The sequence below is a fragment of the Somniosus microcephalus genome, chromosome 16, assembly GCF_052327205.1.
Source record: "Somniosus microcephalus isolate GS21.2 chromosome 16, FLI_Smic_1.0, whole genome shotgun sequence".
NCBI classification, from domain to species: Eukaryota; Metazoa; Chordata; class Chondrichthyes; order Squaliformes; family Somniosidae; genus Somniosus; species Somniosus microcephalus.
In genome coordinates, this window is record NC_141002.1 from 84,701,923 (window position 1) to 84,727,967 (window position 26,045).

Here is a 26,045-nt window from a genome sequence, read left to right on the forward strand (position 1 = left end):
GTCTTGACTGCGCTAAAGAATCCACGCACATCGTGGTTGTCGGCTAGTTGCTGGATCTCCTGCGCTTTCTCCACCCACCATCTGTTCTTTAGGTCGCGAGTTTTTTGTTGAACCTCGGCCTTCAGGCGTCTGTAGAGCTGCTTTCTTGCTCTCTAGTTCTGTTGCTGTTTCCAGATCAGAAATGCCTTGCGCTTGCGGCTTATTAGCTCCTGGATCTCCTGGTCATTCTCGTCGAACCAGTCTTGGTGTTTCCTGGTCGAGTAACCGAGCGTCTCTTCACAGGTGCTGATTATGGAGGCCTTGAGTGCAGACCAGGCGCTGTGGGCACTTTGTGTCTCTGCATCACTGGGAGTCGTCAGGTTGTTTGTGAGGCGCAGGCTGAATAGGGCTTTCTTAGCAGGGTCTTTGAGTGCTCCAGCATTAATTTTCCTGCAGCATTGTTTCTGTTGCCGCCACTGTTTTGGGGCTACATTGATGGAGATGACAGAGCGGATTAGGCGGTGGTCTGTCCAGCAGTCGTCGGCTCCTGTCATGGCGTGGGTATTGCGGACGTCCTTGTGGTCCCTCGCTCGGATGATGACGTAGTCCAGCAGATGCCTATGCTTGGAGCGAGGGTGCTGCCATGAAGCCTTGTACTTGTCTCTCTGACGGAACAAGGTGTTGGTTATGACAAGGCCATGTTCTAAGCATTTCAACAGGAGGAGGGTACCGTTGGAGTTGGTTTTCCTTACCCCCTCCCTGCCAATCACACCTCCCCAGAGGTCTGTGTCCTTTCCAACTCTGGTGTTAAAGTCACCAAGGAGGATCAGCTTGTCGCCCGTTGGGACTCGGGACAGGGATTGTTCAAGGCTGGAGTAGAATTCCTCTTTGGTCTCGTCTGTGGCTTCCAGTGTTGGGGCGTACGCACTGATGACCGTAGCGCACTGGTTCCGGGCTAGCGTGAGCCGAAGATTCACGAGGCGCTCGTTTATACCGCTAGGAGAGTCTCTGAGACGCCCAGCTAGTTCATTTTTTATGGTGCAGTCTACCCCATGGAGGCGGCGTCGTTCTTCAGGTTTGCCTTTCCAGAAGAAGGTGTAACCATCACCTTGCTCCTTGAGCTGGCCTTCCCCCGCCCGCCGGGCCTCACTTAGGGCGGCGATGTCAATGTCGAAACGTCTGAGCTCCCAGGCAACGATGGCAGTACGGCGTTCCGGCCTGTCGCTGCTGGGGTTGTCCATGAGGGTCCTGACGTTCCAGGTCCCGAACTTCATTTTAAAGGGTGGAAGATGCCTGTGCGTGAATTCTTTTAACGTGGGGTGGCCGTTGCACACCAGCTACTACACGGGCTTGACAGAGCAAGGTCTTGGTCCAATGGCAAGGGGATCCAAGACGATTGGAGACCAGGCTCTGCTACAACGGCCTAGCACACACACACACAAACACAATGCTACTGTCCTCCTCCCTCCTTCCCGTAGGTCCTCTCTGCCTGAGTTTCGTAGGATGCATTGTGGTCCTCCCAACCTCTCTGTTGGCCCATGCCGCACCTTCCCTGGGCCCCGACCCTGCTCCTGGTCCACACTGCACTACTCCTGGGCCTTGACCTTGCTGCTGGGCTTGTCCTCGTTCCTGGGTCCCAACTTTGGACATGAATGATGTTGTCTCTCACAGGATCAAATTAGCACTGATATTCTCGCGATCCCTGGCCCCGAACTCCACTCGCAATCCACTAGTCACTAGATCATTAGTCTAGTGGAGAAGTGTAGTCTTGATTCAAGATTCAAGATGGCTCCTGTGCTGGCAGCTCCCTAGGGAGCTCCTTTGTCATCCTTGGCCATCCGTTGCCATCCTTTGCTCTTCCCCCCACCCTCACAGTCTCCTCTCTTCTGCTGTTTAAGTTCCCCTGGCTCTAATAGTGGGTGCATTTTTTCCCTAACTGCAAGTTCAAGCTGCAAGGTTAAAGTTACCTGAGCCCACTGCCCATCCTCCGACCATGCCTGTTCTTTGTTCTCAGTGAGCACTGGCTCTTCACTTAAACTTAGCTTCCAAATTCCCAGACCCCTCTGCCGTCAAGATTGAAATAGCTACAAATCCAATAGCTATACTGCTGCAACTAAACTTAACTGTTCCAATGGTAAACTAGCCTTATACCATGAATGCTGGTAACCAGTCTGGCAGTAGCTTTTTTTCTACCCAATCATTACATGTATGGGTTAAAGATTCCAGACAGACTTTGAGATGCCAGATATTTTTTTTCATTTGTTTTATGCACCACAACCCTGTTCTGATGGTGCACCCCCCCTCCCCCCCCCCCCCCCGTTACATGTCCTGTGCTGTGTGAGCCCATTCTACCTAACACTTGACACCATTCCAGCTGCAAAATAGCTTTACATGAGCCTTTGAATATTTATTTTGGAATACTAGCCATTGCATGCACTAACGAGTAAAACCGTTCTTAACTCTTAGTGCTGCAGATACCTTTTTATATAGGCAGTAATGCAAAAATCAATGGTTTCTCTGTTGCCTTAGTGAGTTAGTGAAGTGTTCTGTGTTACAGAACAGGATGGTTTCAAGTTCAATCCATGTTCTGGGCTGAGTTAGTTGACCTTGTAGTGTATGTACTTTGAAGAAGGAACTATATTCTGCAGCCCCTGTATACTGCAGTACCAGTAGTGACCACCCCTGTATATAAGCCTGTGTAGTAACTTTGTATAGTAGTTCCAGTTTTGTCTCCACTCAGTAAACACCTGTTATAACCAACTCCTGCAGTCCGTGTCTCAATTACACACGGACGTAACACTGGCGACGAACAGATCCGAACTTACCTACAGTTCTGCACCACCTCATGGGGATCCATCCCTGAAGCGAAGTTGTTAGAGGTCGAGGCCAGAAGGAAGAAAAGAAAAAAAAAAAAACAGAAGAAACGGGCGTCGACCGTGGGCAGCCGCCTCTGATTCATCGAATTCGAAGATTTGCAGGAGAGGCTGTCGAGAGCGGGGCTTGGTTATCCTGTCTATGGTGTTCCAGCTAATCGGGCTGGTGGCAGGTAGTACACTGATCCTTCCTGGGCTGCGGCGGGCTAGAGCTCGATCGGATGGCTTTTCAACGGGGCCGAGCAGCGTTGTCGGGAAGAGGAGAGAGAGAGAGAGAGAGGGGGTGGAGCACACAGCCGGTGCTACGAAGCCGGGCAGCGTACAGACCCGAGAAGAGGGAGGAAAGTGTCCCGTAGGGTTTGCTCTGACGACGGGAACAGTAATTAAAATTTAAAAAATTAGAAGCGCAGAAAGCCACGAGGAGCTGCAGTTTGCCACGGAGACCGCGGAGAGCGGCGTTAGCAGCAGCGCGGGGGGGGGAAGTGCGCGAAGACCATAGGGCGTCGCCATCAAGGCATAAAAACACCAGCAACAGCGCTAGCAGCAGCAGAGAAGACAGAAAGCGCGGGAGGCGCCATCTTAATCCAGCGGGGAAGAAGGCAATACGCGGGAGGCGCCATTTTGTTCAATCGGGGAAGAAGGCAAAGCGGGGGAGGCGCCATCTTAGATCTCCAAGATGCCGAAGACTGGCAATATCATTGCCTTTGATAATGCAATAGAAGACTGGACCACGTATGTGGAAAGAGTCAAAGTATATTGCAAGGCAAATGAAGTAGCCGATGAGAAAAAGGCATCGGTACTACTAAACTTAATGGGCGCAAGAACGTACGGCCTATTGCGGAACCTGATCACTCCAGCCAAACCGATGGCGAAGAGTTTTAACGAAATTGTTGATATCCTACAGGAACACCTAAATCCTACACCGCTGCTGATAGCAGAAAGATTTAAATTCCACAAGAGAAATCAGCATAAAGATGAGAGCAATGCTGATTACCTTACGGAACTACGCAAGCTATCAAAGCACTGCCAGTTCGGAGCAGGACTGGCAGATACCCTACGGGACAAATTTGTCTGTGGACTCCTGAGTGAAGGAACCCAGAAGAGGTTACTCTCAGAGAAAGGGCTGACGCTAGATAAGGCTTTCAGCGTGGCAGTATCGTACGAAGCAGCAGCAAGGGGAGCTGCGGAAATACAGCAAAAGCCACAGGAATACGGCACCCATGAAATGACACGGGGATTTGAAAAATGTTATCGCTGCGGCAGAACAACCCATGACCAGAAGGACTGCTGGTCCAAGGACAAAATATGCAGGCAATGTGGAAAGATGGGACACATTGCACGAGTTTGCAGGTCTGGGAAGAAGACTAACGACAACAAAAAGGCTACTAAGGAACAGTACAGGGAAGTACAAAAGATGATGGACAGTAGTTCCGAAGACCAGAAGAGCGATAGTGAATCCGGGAACAAGAGACTAAGCTGTCTCAAACTTCACAACGTAATCGCAAAAGAGGATCACCGAACCATTTGGGTCACCCTCACGATAGCAGGGTCCCAAGTCAAAATGGAATTGGATACAGGATCAGCCCTGACCGTCATGAATCGACGAGACTACGAGCGGCTATTCTCACACATACCCTTGAAAGACACATCCGTTGTCTTGAAGACATATACGGGGCAGAAAGTATACCCCAGAGGGAAAATAAGGGTGCCTGTCATACAACGGCAAGGAAATACAGAAATTGCATCTGTACGTACTGCAAGATGGTGGACCACCGTTATTGGGACGTGAATGGATCAGAAAGATAAGTTTAGACTGGCACTCCATTCAGGCACTGACTGTGGCTGGTAAAAAGGATGACGACATCACACCTGGACAATTGTCAAAAATCTTAGCTAACGCTAAAGAGGTATTTCAACAAGAACTGGGAACTCTTAAAGGCGTAACCGCCTCGATAAAAATAGAAGAGAATGCAATTCCCAAGTTTTTCAAAGCAAGACCGGTACCATATGCAATTCGCCCAGCCGTCGAGGCAGAGCTGGAGAATGCAGGCGTGTTATCTAAGGTAGACTGGAGCGAGTGGGTGACACCCATCGTTCCTGTCATGAAGAAAACGTTAAACAGTAAGTCTGAGGAGCCAAGGAAGGTTTGCATCTGTGGGGACTTCAAGGTGACGGTGAACCCAGTCCTTCACACAGTACAGTATCCTCTCCCGAGGATAGAAGATATTTTCGCCTCACTATCTGGAGGGAAGCGTTTTACAAAAATTGACCTAGCACAAGCATATTTGCAGATGGAGGTTGAAGAATCCTCTAGGAAGTATCTCACGATAAACACTCACAAAGGTCTTTGCCATATCGCCGGAGCTGATGCTACTCCGAATACCAGTCGATTATACTGGTAAAGAGCGATGGAACAAGTCCTGCAAGGGATTCCGGGGACTCCGTGTTACTTGGACGACATCCTAGTGACAGGTGAAAATGACAGTGAACACTTTGCCAACCTAGAGCAGGTGCTCACTAGACAAAGAGAACATGGGCTACGAGCCAATCGCCCCAAGTGCGAGTTTTTTAAGAAACAGATATCGTATTGTGGCCACGTGATTGATGAAGAGGGGTTACATAAGTCCCCTGACAAAATTGAAGCAGTAGTTAAGGCTCCAGCGCCTGAAAATGTGTCGCAACTGAGGTCATTCCTCGGATTGGTGAATTACTACCATAAGTTTTTGCCGAATTTGTTCACAATTCTGCACCCACTGAACGCCCTACTACAAACTGGAGTAGCATGGAAATGGAGCGATGAATGTAAGCGGGCCTTTCAGAAGAGTAAAGACCTAATCACTTCAAGAGAAGTATTGGCTCACTACAACCATCACTACTGATAAGACTGGCGTGTGATGCGTCTCCCTACGGCATTGGAGCGGTACTGTCACATAAATTCCTTGATGGTTCAGAGAGGCCGATAGGTTTTGCGTCACGCTCGTTAACTTCAGCCGAGTGTAACTATGCCCAGATTGACACAGAGGCCCTCAGCCTAGTGTGGGGGGTGAAGAAGTTCAATCACTACCTGCACGGTCAGAAATTTACTCTACTAACTGATCATCAACCTCTCGTCTCCATTTTCAACCCTAAGAAGGGCGTCCCGATAATGACAGCACAATGGCTACAGAGGTGGTCCCTTTTCCTAGGAGCACACCAATATGACATCGAGTACAAAGGAACTAAACAGCATGGGAATGCTGATGGATTGTCACGCCTACCGTTGCCGATGGTGGAAGAAGCACCTGCAGTGAATCCTGTGGAGATATTCCACTCGACCATAGTCGAATGTCTACCTGTGACGAATGCAAACATAGAAAAGGAAACACGAAATGACCCGACACTCTCCAGGGTCTATGATTTAACGGTGAAGGGATGGCCAGCACATGGCGAACCACTGTTGCCAGCATTCTCGCCGAGAAGAGAACAGCTGTCAGTGTGCCGAGGAACCTTGATGTGTGGATCCAGAGTAGTAATTCCACCCAAATTGAAGGATAGAGTGCTCAATGAGCTTCATGAGGGTCATCTGGGAGGGGTAAAAATGAAGAACTTAGCCAGAGCATTTGTGTGGTGACCGGGAATCGATAGAGAAATCGAAGAGATGACCAAGAGCTGTACAGGATGCCAGAAGGTCCAAAACGTCCCACCACAAGCCCCTCTACATCCATGGGAGTGGCCCTCATCTCCATGGCAAAGGGTGCACATTGATTTTGCTGGTCCATTTATGGACTCGATGTTTTTAATTGCGGTGGATGCACATTCAAAGTGGCCAGAGGTAAGAAAAATGTCCTCAACCACCACAGAAAAAACTATCACAGCCTTACGAACCATATTCGCCAGAAATGGGCTGCCTGAACAGATTTGCTCCGACAATGGACCACAGTTTGTGTCTGAAGAGTTCCGGAGGTTCTTAAAGAACAATGGTGTTAAGCATTACACATCCGCCCCACATCATCCAGCCACCAATGGATTGGCTGAGAGGTTCGTTCAAACATTCAAGAAGACTATCAAGGCAATGTGTAATGAAGACATACCCCTACAACACAAGGTGGATAACTTCTTGTTTGCCTACCGGAATGCGACACATGCGGTTACGAACCAAACTCCAGCCATGATGTTCTTCAATCGAAGACTACGATGCCGCTTGGATTTGGTTAAGCCAAACATCAGAAGAGATGTGGAGAACAGGCAGTTTCAGAATATGAATGAAAGGCCGACCAGGAGTTTTAAGATAGGTCAACCAGTTTTGGCCCGGGACTACCGCACAGAGAAATGGCAGCCAGGAACGATCTGCACACGGCAAGGACCTCTAATGTATACCGTGGACGTTGGAGAGAGCATTGTAAGACGCCATGCTGACCAGATTCTAGAGTCACTGGAAAACGTCAAATCTACACCACGATCCGATACACCTGGTGATGAAACCGAAGTACCAATTGCATCTACCTCAGAATCGGTGATATTGGAAGCAGACGAACCAAACAACGATGTTGATTACAAATCAACTTTGCCAGAAGAACCTGATACCCCAAAGAGGCGTTATCCAGACAGAATCAGGAAGCCTCCTCAAAGACTGAATTTATAATTGCTTAACTTCAGCTAATGTATATAGCAACTGTAATTGTAAATATGTTATTTAATTATTAATCGAATGTTCTGTACTGTTTAGCTAAAAGGGGAGGAATTGTAGTGTATGTACTTTGAAGAAGGAACTATATTCTGCAGCCCCTGTATACTGCAGTACCAGTAGTGACCACCCCTGTATATAAGCCTGTGTAGTAACTTTGTATAGTAGTTTCAGTTTTGTCTCCACTCAGTAAACACCTGTTATAACCAACTCCTGCAGTCCGTGTCTCAATTACACACGGACGTAACAGACCTCACCTCAGATAGGGTATGGGGTGTTATAATTGTCCTAGCATTCCTGGGTTAGAGAGCTCAAGCTGCCAAGTGCTGTCCAGTGACCCCTGCTGGAAAGTGCATGTGTGTGGATGTCGGGTATGGAAAGGGTCGGGTTTGACCGTGATGCCCCCTCTGGTCAATAGCCTCACTCACCTTCTCGAATCAAATGTGAAGAGTGCCCATTTAGTGATACACCTGGATGGGTTTCAGAATGTGTTACTTTAGGAGGAGAAGAGTAGAAAAAATTGGGAATAAAATAAAAATTTGCCCATGGAATAAAAGGGACAGTGGCAGCATGGATACGAAATTGGCTAAGTGACTGGAAGCAGAGAGTAGTGGTGAACGGTTGTTCTTCGGACTAGAGAAAGGTATACAGTGGTGTTCACCAAGCGTCGGTACTAGGACCACTGCTTTTCTTGATATATATTAATGACTTGGATGGGGGTGTACAGGGCACAATTTCAAAATTTGCAGTTAACACAAAACTTGGAAGTATAGTGAACCGTGAGGAGGCTAGTGATAGATTTCAAGAGGACATAGACAGACTGGTGGAATGGGCAGACACATGACAGATGAAATTTAATGCAGAAAAGTGCGAAGTGATACATTTTGGTAGAAAGAATGAGGAAAGGCAATATAAACTAAAGGGTACAATCCTAAAGTGGGTGCATGAACAGAGAGACCTAGGGGTATGTGTGCACAAATCATTGAAGGTGGCAGGGCAGGTTGAAAAAGCAGTTTAAAAAGCTTACGGGATCCTGGGCTATAGCGGTATAGAGTACAAAAGCGTGGAAATGATGATGAACCTTTATAAAACACTGGTTCAGCCTCAACTGGAGTATTGTGTCCAATTCTGGGCACTGCACGTTAGCAAGGGTGTGAAGGCCTTCGAGAGGGTACAGAAAAGATTTACGAGAATGGTTCCAGGGATGAGGGACTTCAGTTGCGTAGATAGACTGGAGAAGCTGGGGATGTTCTTAGAGCAGAGAAGATTGAGAGGAGTTTTGATAGAGGTATTCAAAATCATGAGGGGTCTGGACAGAGTAGATAGAGAGAAACTGTTCCCATTGGCAGAAGGGTCGAGAACCAGAGGACACAGATTTAAGGTGATTGGCAAAAGAACCAAAGGCAACATAAGAAAAAACTTTTTTACGCAGCGAGTGGTTAGGATCTGGAATGCACTGCCTGAAAGGGTGATGGAGGCAGACTCAATCATGGCTTTGAAAAGGGAGTTGGATAAGTACCTGAAGGAAAAAAATTTGCAGGGCTACGGGGAAAGAGCAGTGGAGTGGGACTAGCTGAAGTGCTCTTGCAAATAGCCGGCATGGGCCAAATGGCCTTCTTCCATGCCGTAACCATTCTATGATTCTATGTCTCGGACTTTTATAATAAAGATGAACAATAAATGGGATGCCTTTAAATGGGTGCCAGCACTCCTGCCAAAACAGGCGGGAGGCTATTTAAATATGCAAATAGGGGCCGTAGGCTCCCGATTGCAATTTACATCAATTGGGCAGAGCATATGCCATGCACACTAGAGCCAGTTGTACCAGGCGTTGAGCTGCCCAACCAGTAGTCCTTAAAGGGACCACTGTCCACTGTAGGTTGCTCTACACACAGTTTTTGAGTTTAAAAAAAAAAAAGATTTTCGTGGTCCCCGAGGAGCATTCGTGCTCCTCCTAACCACACAAAAATCTTCCGACCTGCTGCTGACCTTTCTCGCCCATCCCGGAGATCAGCTGCACTGCTTGCCCCCCCGCCACGGGTTGCCAGCTGAACCTGAAAATGATTCGGGTCTCCTGACCATGCCTTTGGGCAGGCGCTGCAACTTCTGCTTCACGCCCATTTTGGGCATAGGTTGAGAATCTCTCCCCCCATTTACTTTAATTCAGAAATAGTTCAAGTATATTTCTTCAAAGTCCAAAAAGTGCACAATTTGTTGATGTCAATATTGTAAAAACACTAAGTCAGTAATTCATGATTTTTAAAACCACTAGCAGTTATGTGGGTATGGTTACTTCACCACTTTATCTATTATATGTTATTATAATTTGTAGTCGGACAGAAATATATAGAATTACATAACAAGATTTCATATTGCATAGAGCTACATATGTATAAACTGTTGTGCTACATTATAACCATTGGATTTTTTTTTGCTCTGTTCTGTTTTAAAGTCGGGAAGTGTGTGATCCTGCGATTGGAGGCCATATTATCATGTGTCCCCAATGTGACCGAGATTGTACATATTGGAGACTTAATATTACGTGTCAATCATCAAGGGTAAGTACACCCAGAACATCTTGTCATCATGTGTATATGTTATAATACAAGTGCAGTACTTCTAAAAAAAAAATAACCAATGAGCAGAATTTAATTACAGTGTGGATCTTATTCCGAGTTAGCTATATGTGCGTGAAATCAACAAGAGATCTATATATAAATTATAATTCAGTCTCGACAGCAGCATAAGTTTTTTTTCATGTGAATTAGCTATACAAATTAAGGAGTTTATGATAATGAAGATCAATTTAAGAAAACTTTTGCTTAATACCTATTAAACCTCCAGTGAGTAAGAAACTATAAAGTACATGTAAGTTCTTATAATGTTTCAGCCCAATTAGGTTCAGATAACTCCTAAACTAAGAGAGCAAAAACAAGATAGCAGAATGTATATGAATTTTGTAAAAGTTTAAGGCTTTTGGCTCATAAACAAAATAAATCTATTTGTAATGGGGTCAAATTCTGCAGATGGATTCATAGTGTAGCTGTAGAGTGCGAGGTGACCACTATGATCTAATTTATTCCAGTAAACACGGCAGAAAAGTGATATCTCCCTGTTGAATCCAGGAGTGAAAAAGTATGGTGTTAAAAACTGGATTTGCATGCCTGTAAGCTATTGACATTTCCAATATTCCAGTAGAGCGCAATTACCCTTTAAAGCAATAGAAAGATCTTTATAGATTGAGTTACCTTTTAAAGCTTTACATTTTGCAGGAAATACAAAAATAAAATCACTTATAATCGTACCTTAATTTCACTTTCAAACATAGTGGTTAGAAATTGAATACAATGTAATTACATTGTCCTTCAAATTCTCGATCTCCCAGACATTCCCCTCCATTATCTGCTCTTCTTTTAAGAAATACAAGTCCATAATTTGTGTCAAATGTTGCAGCTTTTGTCAAAGCCCATGACATCCACTTTATAATTGCATATAATTCTACAAAGGCGTAGGTAACATCTGTTAATAGAATTTCAGAAATGAGATGGAGTATGGCATCAGAAATAATGCATGAAAAATAGAATACTCTATTAGAATGTCACTAGATGAGTAATATTTCAAGTGCTGTTTATATTTGACATACGATTGTGCACAGGTTTATTACATTTTTTTATATATATGTTCCACAGAAACTATCTATATTTGACAATTATGGAACACTAGCGTATGCAGTGTTTATGGGAATTTGGGGTAAGTAGATTGCAGCTGTTATTTTGCTTTAAGAATAATATTGTGTTTACAGTGTTTCTGATCATTGTTTTCTGCATAATTAAACCTTCAAATAGAAATGAATGATGGCTGAGAATGTAAGACGAGATTTAAATGTGTTTGTGTTCAGCCGATATCACAAAATGCAATAGAAAGCTTTAATGACTCTCTGTATGCTGCAAACATATGAACATGCAGAAAGAAGGACATGCAAAGACCAACAGCCTGCCCTATCCAAACATGGTAGAGTCAAAATGCATTTGGGGAGATCCAACAAGGAAAGGGAATACACATTAAATGGTAGGACACTGAGTAGTGTAGAGGAACAAAGGGACCTTGGAGTGCATAGAAACATAGAAGATAGGAGCAGGAGTAGGCCATTCGGCCCCTCGAGCCTGCTCCGCCATTTAATGAGATCATGGCTGATCATCCAAATTCAGTACCCTGTCCCTGCTTTCTCCCCATATCCCTTGATCCCTTTAGCCTTAAGAAATATATCTAACTCCTTCTTGAATATATTTAATGAATTGGCCTCAACTGCCTTCTGTGGTAGAGAATTCCACAGGTTCACCACACTCTGGGTGAAGAAATTCCTCCTCATCTCTGTCCTAAATGGCTTACCCCTTATTCTTAGACTGTGACCCCTGGTTCTGGACTCCCCCGCCATCGGGAACATCCTTCCTGCGTCTAGTCTGTCTAGTCCTGTTAGAATTTTATAAGTTTCAATGAGATCCCCTCTCATTCTTCTAAACTCCAGCAAATACAAGCCCAATCGACCCAATCTCTCCTCATACGTCATTCCTGCCATCCCAGGTATGGCATGTCCATAGATCCCTGAAGGTAGCAGGCCAGGTAGATAAGGTGGTTGAGAAGGCATACGGAATGCTTGCCTTTATTAGCCGTGGCATAGAATACAAGAGCAGGGGGGTTATGCTTCAACTGTATAAAACACTAGTTAGGCCTCAGCTAGAGTACTGCGTGCAGTTCTGGTCACCACATTACAGGAAAGATGTGATTGCACTGGAGAGGGTACAGAAGAGATTTACAAGGATGTTGCCGGGAGTAGAGAATCTTAGCTATGAGGAGACTGGATAGGTTGGGTTTGTTTTCCTTGGAACAGAGGAGGCTGAGGGGAGACCATATTGAGATTCTATAAGTGGAAATGACCTCTTTACTCAAGTACTTTTAAATTTCCCTTTAAAGGACTTTACCACAAGCTTTGGTTATCTGTTCCAGATGATTTTGTGGAAATAAATACTCCATGGCATCTAAACTAACTTTTAAAAATGACTTGAAAGTACAATAAATTAACTATTATAAACAAAACTTTAAATTTTTCACAAAAAAATTAAAGTTTTTTACAGGGTTAAAAATAAAATTACCTTTTTTTAAAAAGTATTTTTTAAATGATAAATCAGTGGAAATTAAAAAAAAAAAAAAAACTTTTTTCAACTCTTATCCTGGTAAAAGCAGGCCTTATGCCTGCTTTTACCAGGCACAAGAATTGTAAGTGTTTTCTGCGGGCGGAGGGTCTTCAAAAAGCGGAACTCTCCGCCTGCAGAGGCCCTGCTCCAGGGCACCCGGAGGATCTGTCGAGAGCTTTCTTGACAGATCGGAAATGCCGGTTTCCAGCGCCTGCGCAGTGCATGCCTGAAACCAGCATTTTTGATATCTCTACGGGTGGTACACAGCATGTACCCACCCGTAGGGATCGGAATATCCGGCCCATTGCTTTTTGTTTTATACTGGATGGTACTCTAGGGAAGAGTGATCATAACATGATAGAATTTCACATTCAGTTTGAGGGTGAGAAACTTGGGTCTGAAACTAATGTCTTAAACTTAAATAAAGGTAATTACAAGGGTATGAAGACAGAGTTGGCTAAAGTGGACTGGGAAAATAGATTAAAAGTAGATAAGCAGTGGCACACTTTTAAGGATATATTTCATAACTCTCAACAAAGATATATTCCAGTGAGAAAGAAAGACTCTACGAGAAGGATGAACCATCCGTAGCTTACGAAGGAAGTTAGGGAGGGTATTAAATTGAAAGAAAAGACATGAAATGTTGCGAAGATTAGTGGTAGGCCAGAAGATTGGGAAATTTTTAGAAGGATGACTAAAAAAAATAAAGAGGGAGAAAATAGATTGAGAGTAAACTAGCAAGAAATACAAAAACAGACAGTAAGAGCTTCTACAAGTATATAAAAAGGGAGAGTGTAGCTAAAGTAAATGTTGGTCCCTTAGAGGATGAGACTGGGGAATTAATAATGGGAAACAAGGAAATGGGAAACAAGGAAATGGCAGAGACTTTGAACAAATATTTTGTATCTGTCTTCATGGTAGAAGACACAAAAAAATCCCAATAATAGTGGAAAATCAAGGGGCAAAAGGGAGGGAGGAACTAAAACCAATCACTATCACCAGAGGAAAAAGTACTAGGTAAACTAATGGGATTAAAGGCTGACAAGCCCCCTGGACCTGATGGCCTGCATCCTAGGGTCTTAAAAGAAGTGGCTGCAGAGATGGTGGATGCATTGGTTGTAATCTTCCAAAATTCCCTAGACTCTGGAAGGGTCCCAGCGGATTGGAAAACTGCAAATGTAATACCCATATTCAATAAAGGAGGGAGACAGAAAGCAGGAAACTATAGGCCAGTTAGCCTAACATCTGTCATTGGGGAAATGCTGGAATCCATTATTAAGGAAGTAGTAGCAGGACATTTAGAAAATCATAATACAATCAAGCAGAGTCAACATGATTTTATTAAAGGGAAATTGTGATTGACAATTTATTAGAGTTCTTTGAGGATGTAACGAGCAGGTTGGATATAGGGGAACCAGTAGATGTAGTGTATTTGGATTTCCAAAAGGCATTCAATAAGGTGCCACATAAAAGATTACTGCACAAGATAAGAGCTCATGGTGTTGGGGGTAGTATATTAGCATGGATAGAGGATTGGCTAACTAACAGAAAACAGAGAGTCGAGATAAATGGGTCATTTTCAGGTTGGCAAACTGTAACTAGTGGGGTGCCACAGGGATCAGTGCTGTGGCCTCAACAATTTACAATCTATATTAATGACTTGGATGAAGGGACCGAGTGTACTGTAGCCAAATTTGCTGATGATACAAACATAGTGGGAAAGCAAGTTGTGAGGAGGACACAAAGGGGGCGATTTTCCCATTGGAGGCGGGTTTTGGTTTGGGTGGGTTCCAAACCCGCCTCCACTGTCAGGTGGGAAAAAATTGTGATTGTTCCCCTAATTGGCCAGTTAATTTCAGAGGTGTGGGTTCCCCTGGGCCAATTAGTCTTTTGGGACTGAAACTCGCCTCTGCTGACGTCACTTATCCAGCTTCATTTGAAGGCTGCTTGCTGCTTTGGCTCATTTCAATGGTTTTTGGTCGATGATGCACCACCTCCAAACTTTTATCTCCTTGAAGAATGGCCAGCTCCAAGGCAAGGGCCTCCCCGAGGTTCTCGGATGAGGCGCTGGGTATGCTGGTTGAGGGGGCGAGAGCAAGCAGGGAGGTGCTCTTCCCCCTCATCTGGGAGGAAGAGGCCTCCCAAAGAATCCAAGGTTGTGTGGGTCCATCTGGCAAGGGATATAACCTCCAGATCTGTGTGCAGATTGGGTGATTGTTTCTGTTTATTGATGAAATGCAATCCCTGTGTGAATGTTTTAAAATTAGGTGATGGCAAACTGTTGGCATGATGGCATCTGTTATTTTGGCTTAGGCAACTCCACATTGCAGGCTCCGCGACATTTGCATGGTCAGCTTGGTGGTCAGAGTGAAAGGAGGCCAGAGAGTCATGCCCATTGCCTATAATGTGTTAAGGAGCCAAGCACATGTGCCACAATGGGCAACCTATGCAAATCTGGCCAGGATGAGTGCAGCACAGGCAGCCATGTGCTCGCGTGCTGCTGCTGCTGCTGGTCGATACGCCGCCGCTCAGTCCTCCTTCTCATCTGAGGAGGCTATGAACTGAGCCACTTGCTCATCGGGAAGCTGCAAGCCACGACGCTGTGCCATGTTGTGCAGTGCACATCAGACCACGACCATTCTGGAGACCCTGGTTGCTGAATACTGCAGGGCTCCACCTGATCTGTCAAGGCATTAGAATCGCATCTTCAGCAAACCATGGTTTGCTCAGATGATGGACCTGGTCGAAATGTGGCTGGCGTTGTAGCACTCCTCAGCCTCGTTAGCTGGCCTCCTGATCGGCATCATTAGCCACTTCTTCAGGGGGTAGCCCTCGTCACCAAGGAGCCACCCGTTAAGTTAGTTTGGCGGATTGAAGAGCGGAGGAACACTAGTTCTGCAGGATGAACGAGTCATGGCAACTACCACAGAACTTGGCGCAAACATGCAAAATCTCCTTGTGGCTACACACCAGCTGTATGTTGAGGGAGTGGAAGCCCTTGACAAAGATAGCTGGGTTGTGATGGGGTTCCCTAAGGGCCACATGTGTGAACTCTATGAAGCCCTGCATCATTGGCAAGCGTGCCATATTTGCAAAGCCAACTGAACACGCGGTTATACTTGCTTGATCACTTGAGAAGTGAATGTAATTGTGTGCCTTTGCGAAAAGGGCATCTGCATGATGCAACTGTGGGCGGCTGACTGGGAGATGCCGCTGATGTCTGCTGATGATCCCTGGAAGGGGCCTGAGGCAAAAAAGTTGAGTGCGGTGGCGACTTTGACGGCCACTGGCAAGGGGTGTCCACCCGCTCCTCTGGGCTCCAGGTGTTGGTGCAGCATTGCGCAGATATCTCCGACAACCTCTCGCAAAAGTCTCATCCTCCTTTGGCACTGCTGCTCATTCATGTTGAGGTAGCTCATCCTCTGTAAACCCTGTGTTGGGGGTATCTCCTGCAGCGACGTGCTTCCATGTGCTGGCGCCTTCTGCCCTGTGCAGCATCAGGTGAGTGAGCAGGAGGCTGGCGCTCCTGCTGCTGAGCTGCTTGGTTGTGCTGCTGCCGTGGCTGCTCCTCATCCGAATCTGAGATCCATGGTGAAAGGAAATAAATAGTTCCCATGCTGCTGGCAGATACCTCCGTTGGGGAAGCGCTCAGTCCAAGTGGGGAGAGGGTCTTCCAAGGAGGTCCCACAGTTGAGAGATAGAAGCTGCAGCACCTCTGACTTCTGTAGACCTGCTAAAAGTGCTGAAAGACCTGTGGAACAAAAGTTCTGCCACCTGCAACTGCTCCCTGATGAAAGCTCCGTTTTAATAGTGGAGCTGCAGCTGTGAGGAGGCCACCCACTTGTTAACCCACCAGGATCAGCTGGCATGGCTCAGGAGCGTCGTGCAACACGCACAAAATGTGGCAAAATAACAAAGGCCTGTCAAAATAGGATTATAGAGGCCCTTAACGACTATTTAAGGGTCTTAACTACCTCTCCCGACTGATTGAGGCAGGACCGAATCGCACCCATGAAACCCGCCTCCGGCAAAATTGCGCGGAGGTGGGTTGGAGGCGGATTCCGAACCCGCCCTCGTTTTTTGCGATTTTGCCAACTGTCCCGCCTCCAAACCTGCCTCCTCGGGGCTGGGAAAATCACCCCAGAGAGTATGCAAAGGGATATAGATAGGTTAAGAGAGTGGGCAAAAATTTGGCAGATGGAGTATAATGTGGGAAAATGTGAGGTTATGCACTTTGGTAGGAAGAATAGTAAAGCAAAATATTATTTAAATGGTAAGAGACTACAGAATACTGCGGTACAGAGGGATCTGGGTGTCCTCGGACATGAAACACAAAAAGTTAGCATATAGGTACAGCAAGTAATTAGGAGGCCAAATGGAATGTTGGCCTTTATTGCAAGGGGGGATGCAGTATAAAAGTAGGGAAGTCCTGCTACAACTGTACAGGGCGCTGGTGAGACCACACCTGGAGTACTGCGTACAGTTTTGGTCTCCTTATTTAAGGAGGGATACACTTGCATTGGAGGCAGTTCAGAGAAGGATCACTTGGTTGATTCCTGGAATGAAGGGGTTGTCTTATGAGGAAAGGTTGAGCAGGTTGGGCCTATACTCATTGGAGTTTAGAAGAATGAGAGGTGATCTTATTGAAACATATAAGATTCTGAGGGGGCTTGACAGGGTAGATGCTGAGAGGATGTTTCCCCTCGTGGGAGAATCTAGAACTAGGGGGCATAGTTTCAGATTAAGGGGTCGCCCATTTAAGACGGAGATGAGGAGGAATTTCTTCTCTCAAGGGGTCGCGAATCTTTGGAATTCTCTACCCCAGAGAGCTGTGCAGGTTCGGTCATTGAATATATTTAAGGTGGAGATAGACAGATTTTTTGAACTATAGGGGAGTCAAGGGTTATGGAGAGCAGGCAGGAAAGTGGAGTTGAGGCCAAGATCAGATCAGCCATGATCTTATTGAATGGCAGAGCAGGCTCGAGGGGCCGAATGGCCTACTCCTGCTCCTATTTCTTATGTACACACCCTAAAACTCTATTTGTGTTCCCTGTAACCACCTCACACTGCTTGTGCATTAACAGAATTTTCCCCTTCTTAAATATTTGGACCACATGAGCCTCCCTCTGATCCATTAAAATCGGGCCTCAATGAGCTATGAGTTGAAAAACAGCCTTCCAATTTTTTCCCCCTAATATATGTAGGTAGCTTTGTCTATGCAGTCTGCCACTGCTATATACCATGCTTTTCCATATACCATAATGTCGTGTGACTAAAAGGATTTTTTTTTTACACAATAGCATTGCTGGGATCATAATGAGGTTAGCTGACAGAAAAAGATCTTTACGAAAAATAGTTACCTTTGTTTTACAGCAATGTAACAGTCTTACGGTATGAATTATTATACAATGCAGCAATATTAGCTGCTTCCAGTATGTGTTCTGGTACAGTAATAATACTCACTTTCTTTAAGATCTTGACACACAACAACCTTCCAGTCATTTAGCTTTGTTGCTGGATTTCAATCCTACTGCTTGACTTAGTTATCTATTAAGTGTTGTGCTGATGCACATTCACTGATGTTTTCAGCAGCTATTATAACAATACACGATACTTTGCAGTGACTGTGTTTTTGGAGTTCTGGAAACGACGTCAGGCGGAATTGGAGTACGAGTGGGACACTGTGGAATTAGAGCAGGAGGAGCCACGCCGACCAGAATATGAAGCCAAATGCACTATTCCAAGGAAGAATCCCATCACGCAGGTAAATTAATCAATTCAGTTGACCTGTCGGGACTTGTGAAAATGCATCCAAGGTAACTTGCTGAGCAGATTTTGCTTTCACTTTTTCTCATTTGAGTTTACATCAAATACATAAAGTATTTATCCTCACTGTCTAGGTTTACACAAAAATGAAACTCGCTACTTTATGACCTATCCAAGACCAGAAAAAACTAATGAGAACTGTCACCAAGGCACAGTAAAAAGAACAAAAATCCGATCTCTGCAAAGCTCCCTCCCTCCAAACTTGGCAATGCAATCAAGTCAAACAGAAGGATTTTTTTTTGTTTTGTTTTTGCTTGTGGTAACTTGCATTGATTGCACTGAGAAAAGTTTTCAAGTTGCAATTAAGCAATAGAAGAGACATTTTTATAGAGCCAGATCACATTCAGTGAGATACATCGGAACTGAAACACAGATCTGTACTGTTGACTCATCTCCAATGTGTAGCTCTGAGATTTCAAATGAAGGCTGTCAGCTGAATGACAAACTGGCAAATTGTCTACTTTTAAACTTAAAATAAAATTCTGTATAATATTTATGACTATATTCTTTATTTACAGGAGGAAGAGTTGGTTCCTTACTCAGCCTGTGGAAAATGTATGCGAGTATTTTGTGTTGGAAGCACAGTTCTTTTCTGGGTAAGACAGCAATGGATGTTGTCAACGTTTTAACAATATTGCTATTCGTTTATAAAAACAGAAAATTCTGGAAATACTCAGCAAGTCAGGCAGCATCTGTGGAGAGAGAAACAGAGTTAACGTTTCAGGTTGATCAGTTCTGAAACGTTAACTCTGTTTCTCGCTCCACAGATGCTGCCTGACCCGTGGAGTATTTCCAGCATTTTCTGTTTTTATTTTGGATTTCCAGCATCTGCAGTATTTTGCTTTTGCTATTTTTTTAATGTTCATTTATAACAAGGAGGTAGGGATATTTTAATTAAGTACAGTGCAATGCAGCAAACCTCTCCGATGATTATTTTACAAAGAAAATACTTGTTTTGAAATAATGCCTTGGAGGAAGTGGGTCATATAGTCACAAAGCTCAGGATTTTTCATCAGGGGAAAATAGCCTCTAAAAGGTCAAGCATGTTTGTCTTATCAAAACTTAAATTGTACAAAATCAAGAGGGAGGAAGAGCAAAGATAATGGATCATAGAGTACATGGTAGCGAAGACGACCATTCAGCCCATCATGGATGTGCCTGTGATAGTGCTAGTTCTTCAACAGGAGCTGTCTAATACAATTTTCCTGCCCTTTACCCATATATTTTAATAATTCTTCCTTTTCAAATACTTCTCCAAATTCCCAATGATTTTGTAGTCTCTGCCACAGTAGCTACCTGTGGTAAAGAGTTCCAAGTTCTAATAAACGTCTGAGTGAAAAATTTCTTCTATCTTCCCTTTCATTCTTCTAGTGATAATCTTGAATCTAGTCTCATAGCAAAATACTGCAGATGCTGGAAATCCGAAATAACAACAGAAAATGCTGGAAAAACTCAGCAGGCCAGGCAAGATCCGTGGAGAGAAATTAGAGTGACGTTTCGGGTCTAACCCTTTTTCAAAACTGGAAAGGAAATGAAATAGATCGAAAGGTAGGGCTGGGACAGAACAAAAGAAGTGAAGAGACATTAAGAGGTATTCAAAACGAGACGAGATGGTGATAGGACTAGTGGAGACAAAAGACGGCTCAGATTAGGTGTGACATGTTCTGGCAGAATGAGAGACAGCTGCCATGTGGGAGAGAGAAAAAAAAGGAAAGGGGAGGGGGGGAAGGGAGAAGCCGCAAAGGGGTGGATAAAAAATATACAAGTAAAAATGTAATAGGGGCCGAGGTTATGATCTGAAATTGTTGAACTCGATATTGAGTCCGGAAGGCTGCAAAGTGCCTAATCGGAAGATGAGGTGCTGTTCCTCGAGTTTACGTTGAGCTTCCGTGGAACAGTACAAGAGGCCAAGGACGGTGAGGTCCGAGTGGGAATGGAGCAGTGAATTAAAATGACAGGCGACCGGAAGCTCGGGGTCACCCTTACGGACTGAACGGAGGTGTTCCGCAAAGCGGTCACCCAATCTGCGTTTGGTCTCCCCAATGTAGAGGAGACCACATCGTGAGCAGCGAATACAGTATACTAGATTTCAAGAAGTACAAGTAAATCGCTGTTTCACCTGGAAAGGGTGTTTGGGGCCCTGGACAGTGGGAAGTGGGGGAGGTATAGGGGCAGGTGTTACATCTCCTGCGCTTGCAGGGGAAGGTGCCAGGTGAAGGGGCAGGGGTGTTGGGGGTGATAGAGGAGTGGACTAGGGTGTCTCGGAGGGAACAGTCCCTACGGAATGCTGAAAGGGGAGGGGAAGATGCGTTTGGTGGTGGGATCACTTTGGAGGTAGCGGAAATGGCGGAGAATGATCCGTTGAATGTGGAGGCTGGTGGGGTGAAAGGTGAGGACAAGGGGAACCCTATCGTGGTTCCGGGAGGGAGGGGCGGGGGTGAGGGCAGAAGTGCGGGAGATAAAACGGACACGGTCGAGGGCCGTGTCAACCACGGTAGAGGGGAATCCTCGGTTGAGGAAAAAGGAAGACATGTCGGAAGCACTGGTGTGGAAGGTGGCATCGTCGGAGCAGATGCGGCGGAGACGGAGAAACTGGGAGAATGGAATAGAATCCTTACAGGAGGCGGGGTGGGAGGAAGTGTAGTCCAGGTAGCTGTGGGAGTCAGTGGGCTTGTAGTGAATATTGGTCAATAACCTATCCCCAGAGATGGAGACGGAGAAGTCGAGGAAGGGAAGAGTCAGAGATGGACCATGTGAAGGTGAGGGAAGGGTGGAAATTGGAGGCAAAGTGAATGAAATTGTCAAGTTCAGGGCAAGAGCAGGAAACGGCACCGATACAGTCATCAATGTATCGGAAAAAGAGATGAGGGAGGGGACCTGAGTAGGACCGGAACAAAGAGTGTTCCACATATCCCACGAAAAGGCAGGCATAGCTAGGACCCATGCGGGTACCCATAGCAACACCTTTGATTTGGAGGAAATGAGTGGAGTTAAAGGAGAAGTTGTTCAATGTGAGAACAAGTTCAGCCAGGCGGAGGAGGGTAGTGGTGGTTGGGGACTGGTCGGGCCTCTGTTGAAGGAAGAAGCGGAGCGCCCTTAGGCCATCCTGGTGGGGGATGGAGGTGTAGAGGGATTGTACGTCCATGGTGAAAAGGAAGCGGTTGGGGCCAGGAAACTGGAAACTGTTAAAGTGGCGGAGGGCGTCCGAAGAGTCGCGGATGTAGGTGGGAAGAGACTGGACAAGGGGAGAAAAGATAGAGTCGAGATAGGAAGAGATAAGTTCCGTGGGGCAAGAACAGGCTGAGACGATGGGTCTACCAGGGCAGTCCTGTTTGTGGATCTTGGGAAGGAGGTAGAAGCGGGCTGTGCGGGGTTGGGGAACTATGAGGTTGGTGGCCGCGGGGCGAAGATCTCCAGAGGAGATGAGGTCAGTGACAGTCTTGGAAACGGTGGTTTGATGTTCGGTGGGGTCATGGTCCAGGTGGAGGTAGGAGGAGGTGTCGAAGAGTTGGCGTTCAGCTTCCGCTAGGTAGAGGTCAGTTCGCCAAACAACAACAGCACCACCCTTGTCAGCAGGTTTAATGACAATGTCAGGGTTGGATCTAAGAGAATGGAGTGCTGCAAGTTCAGAGGGAGGTAGGTTGGAGTGAGTGAGGGGAGCAGAGAAATGGTGACTGCCGATGTCACGGTGGCAGTTAGCGATGAAAAGAGCTAGAGAGGGTAAGAGGCCAGGGGGAGGGGTCCAGGTAGAACGGGAATTCTGAAAGCGGGAGAAAGGGTCAGTCGTGCGGGGGGAAGACTCCTGGCCAAAGAAGTGGGCACGGAGACGAAGGCGGCGGAAAAAGAGCTCAACATCGTGCCGAGCTCGAAATTCATTGAATCTAGTCTCAGTTTGTGCTGTGTGTGTTTGGTTTTTTCAATGATACTTTCCTTTGACTGTTTCATTTTAGCTTCATGGAAAATGCCCTGGGTGGATAATTGGACCAAGAGTGAGGGGGAAAGAGAAGGCTGAGAGGAAGGTGGTGAGAAGGAGGAAAGGGAAAGTTACTCTGCAGTGATGGGTGTAAATTTTGAGCAGCTGCATTTACAGCTGGATGTCCATATTTCCTTATTTAGACTATAGTGAATTAGATTTATGTTTAGGTTTTTTTCATTGCTCAGCAGTAACTCACTTTAACAAAGAACGTGCACTTTGCCCCCATGGTGGGACCCTGCGATATGACATTCCTGTCCTGTCACTCACTGTTTTTGCATTGGAAGTTACATGCTGACTTTCAGGGCCAAAACTTAGCATCAGTAATGGGCTTTCCAACGAATGTTACGTGATAGGATTTTGAACATTGTAAATGCCAATCACAGTGCTACCTACAGAGAAGAAGTAATGATTGTCAGTGGGAACTTTGGAGGGGGAAGGAAAGAGTATGAAAAAGGGTGAGAGGAGCAAGTCGTAAGCCAGCAGAAGTAAAACCAGAACAGGAATAGTTAGGAGTAAGAAGGACGAGGGTTAATAACGGACAGAAATAAAACCGATTAGGATTATAGGGAGGGAAGAAAAAAAATGAAAGCAATGGGCAATTTGGGAGAACAACTCTGAGGCAAAAAACAATTTGAAAGTTGAAAAGAAATGAAGAAAGCAAAATATTATTTTGCTCATACCAGATTACCTTATTATTGCCAATCCATAAAATGGTGCCATTCTATTCTAAGAGGTGCAATGAGATGGGTCTCCCTCGGGCTGATAGTTGATTAATCTGGAGAACAACAGCTCTCCTTTTATTTAACCCACTAACTGCTAATTGTAATTTGTATTCTTGTAGTGATATGTTGTTCTTGTGCCTAAGCTAGATCTCTGTTAACTGCAATTGTACTATTGGAGAATGTTTTCTTTCTTTTTCTGTCAGACTGGAAAAAAAAAGTTCCAAAAGTACCTAACAAGATCTAATTTATTACGAGTGATTTTATGATTAAGTTTCTTTAGATTTCATTATACTTAAATGTTTTCTATCAATACCCTTCCAGATCTCATTGATTATTGCCTCAGTAGTTGCCATCATTGTCTATCGGCTGGCTGTCTTTTTTGAGTTCTCTGTCAAGCTGCCCAAAGCAATGGACAACGACCTGGAACCTCTCAAAGACTATCTGACTCCACAGATTGCCACTTCCGTTACAGCTTCTATCATTAACTTTGTGTTCATTATGATTTTGAATATGCTTTATGAAAGAGTAGCAATATGGATCACTGACTTCGGTAAGTTCATTTCTCAATGTCAATAATAGCGAATCAAAACAAAATCTTTTTAAACTGTAAGACGAATCCATCTTACGATTGGCAAGGTCAGCTGTTTTAAAGTGACTTTGTAGTTAATTGCTTAAATTAATCAACAACATACGAGCATTCTTATTGTACATGTGTGCCTGTGTAGTAGTAACTAAGTATACTGAGTTAGGGTTTCCACCCTATCGCAGACCTTCCCTTTTGTTCTTTCCTCCCCTCCCCCCCCCCCCCTTTCACTGCCTCTGTACTTGCTTAAAACCCGTTACATCTTTAACTTTTTCCAGTTATGACGAGAGGTCATCGACCTGAAACGTTAACTTTGTTCCTCTAAAACTTCATCAACCAATGGCAGCTCAAGTTCTTTGTCTTGGTTCTTGGATGAAAGCCCATCCCAAAAGAGGGTCCCATTACTTCATCCAATTTATCTTTCTTGTTTTTACATTTTGAAGGTTCCTCCATTGGAATCCATCTTATCTCTCTTGATTCTATCCTCCTTAACCCAGCAAGTACAAGGCCCGGCCCTGTCCCTCTTAATCATGGCCCCAGCCAGAGCTGTCACACATTAACCAGTCACTGTCTCACCTTCATCTAGCAAATGGCCCATTCTAAGATGGATACCTTAGCCTCCTCAAATTCCTTTCATTCTATGTCTTTTCCTAATTAACTTTTAATTACTGTATCTTCACAAGCAGTCCTGCTAAACAAACTCCAAATTCTATCGCTGGAGATTATAATATGGTTATTAGTAATAATGGAAGAAACATAGGTTGGGCCTTCACTGGCCAAATTAAAGATACGTTAACAAAGTCAAAACCCTAACTTACAAACAACAGATAACTAGCCTGGCAGGACCATCCTATGGGCCCCCGTGTGGAATGTTTATGTTTCACCTAGTCTAACTGATTAAAAAGACTCTCAAATTCTAATGCAAGCTTTCCAGGAAAACTAACTTATAATTTAAACACAGTATTATTCGTGTAGCCATATACATTTTTAGGCACCCCTAGTTTCTAACACTCTCCACAGATGCTGCCTGACTTGCTGAGTATTTCCAACATTTTCTGTTTTTATTTTAAGTACAGGAAACTTTGTGATATCCGGCACCGACGGGACCGGCGTGTTGCCGATCTGTCAAAACTGCCGGACATACAAAGTTAATGTTGAAGCATACGGAGGTTTTCATCTCCGTATCTGACAACAAACACTGTTGCTTAGCAACAGCTTCTAAAGAGTCGGCTGCAGCTGCAAGCATCTATAGCTTAAGCTGTTGCTATAGCTATAGACCTTGCAGTGGCTGACTGGGGGGAAAAAAAAAGAATGAGATCTAAAAAAACTTACAGAAAACGGCTCCTGATTTTTGCCGTTAGATCGAGTATTCCGGACATACAACCTCCGGATAAACCAAAGTTTCCTGTATACTGTGTGCTGTTTAAAACACAATGCTACTGCAGTGTATGTGCCTTTAAGAGCCCCATGTGTACTGTAATGCCGGTAATGGCCACTCGGGCTATATAACCCTGTATATTGTGTTGTATCAGTTAGTTCCCCTCCAGACTTTGTTTAGTAAACACCTATGAAACCAACTCCTGTCTTCAGTGTCTCTATCAACACACAGACACAACAGTGGCGACGAATTGGAAACGGACTTACCTGCAATTCGGCAGCACCTCAAGGACATCGATTCCTCTGACGTCCAAAGTTGAAGAAAAATCAAGAAAAAGAAAAAGCTGTGGTTTCACCAGCTAGCCAAGCTGGTGGCAGGTACTGCAATAATCCTTCCTGGGCGTCGGGCTGGGGCTCCAGCGGCTGGCTCTACAGCTAGGCCAAGCAGCGAAAGCGGAGGCAAGCAGTAACAGACGGGGAGGGAGCACTCGGGAGACGGCCGGCGCTGCAAGCAGGTCGGCGTTCAGACCTAGAGAGAGAGTCCGGTGGGAACGAGTCTCCAACTGTAAATAAATAAATAAAAAGAACGGAAACCGCGGGAAACAGCGTTGTCATCGGCAGCAGCGGCGGGGAAGTGCAGGAAGCGCCATATCTTTTCTGCAGAAAAGAAAGAAAAGCGCGGGAAGCGCCATTTTATTTCTAGGATGCCTAAGTCTGGCAATATTGATGCTTTTGATAACGAGATAGAGGATTGGACCACATATGTGGAAAGAGTGGAGGTATATTGCACCGCAAATGGAATAGAAGATGAAAAAAAAGCTTCAGTACTGCTAAATCTAATGGGCGCAAAGACA

General features: G+C 45.1%; 1 protein-coding gene across 2 annotated transcripts in view; it reads left to right on the top strand.

The window, feature by feature from the left end:
* Positions 1-26,045, top strand: part of ano6 (anoctamin 6) — a 181,953-nt gene that overhangs the window by 118,149 nt on the left and 37,759 nt on the right. For both annotated transcript variants that reach the window (XM_086009390.1, XM_086009388.1), the window contains 5 exons: positions 9,968-10,073; positions 11,205-11,265; positions 18,329-18,471; positions 19,052-19,129; positions 23,553-23,781. In XM_086009390.1, coding sequence (XP_085865516.1) covers positions 9,968-10,073; positions 11,205-11,265; positions 18,329-18,471; positions 19,052-19,129; positions 23,553-23,781 — 617 coding nt within the window. The remainder of the gene's footprint in view (positions 1-9,967; positions 10,074-11,204; positions 11,266-18,328; positions 18,472-19,051; positions 19,130-23,552; positions 23,782-26,045) is intronic.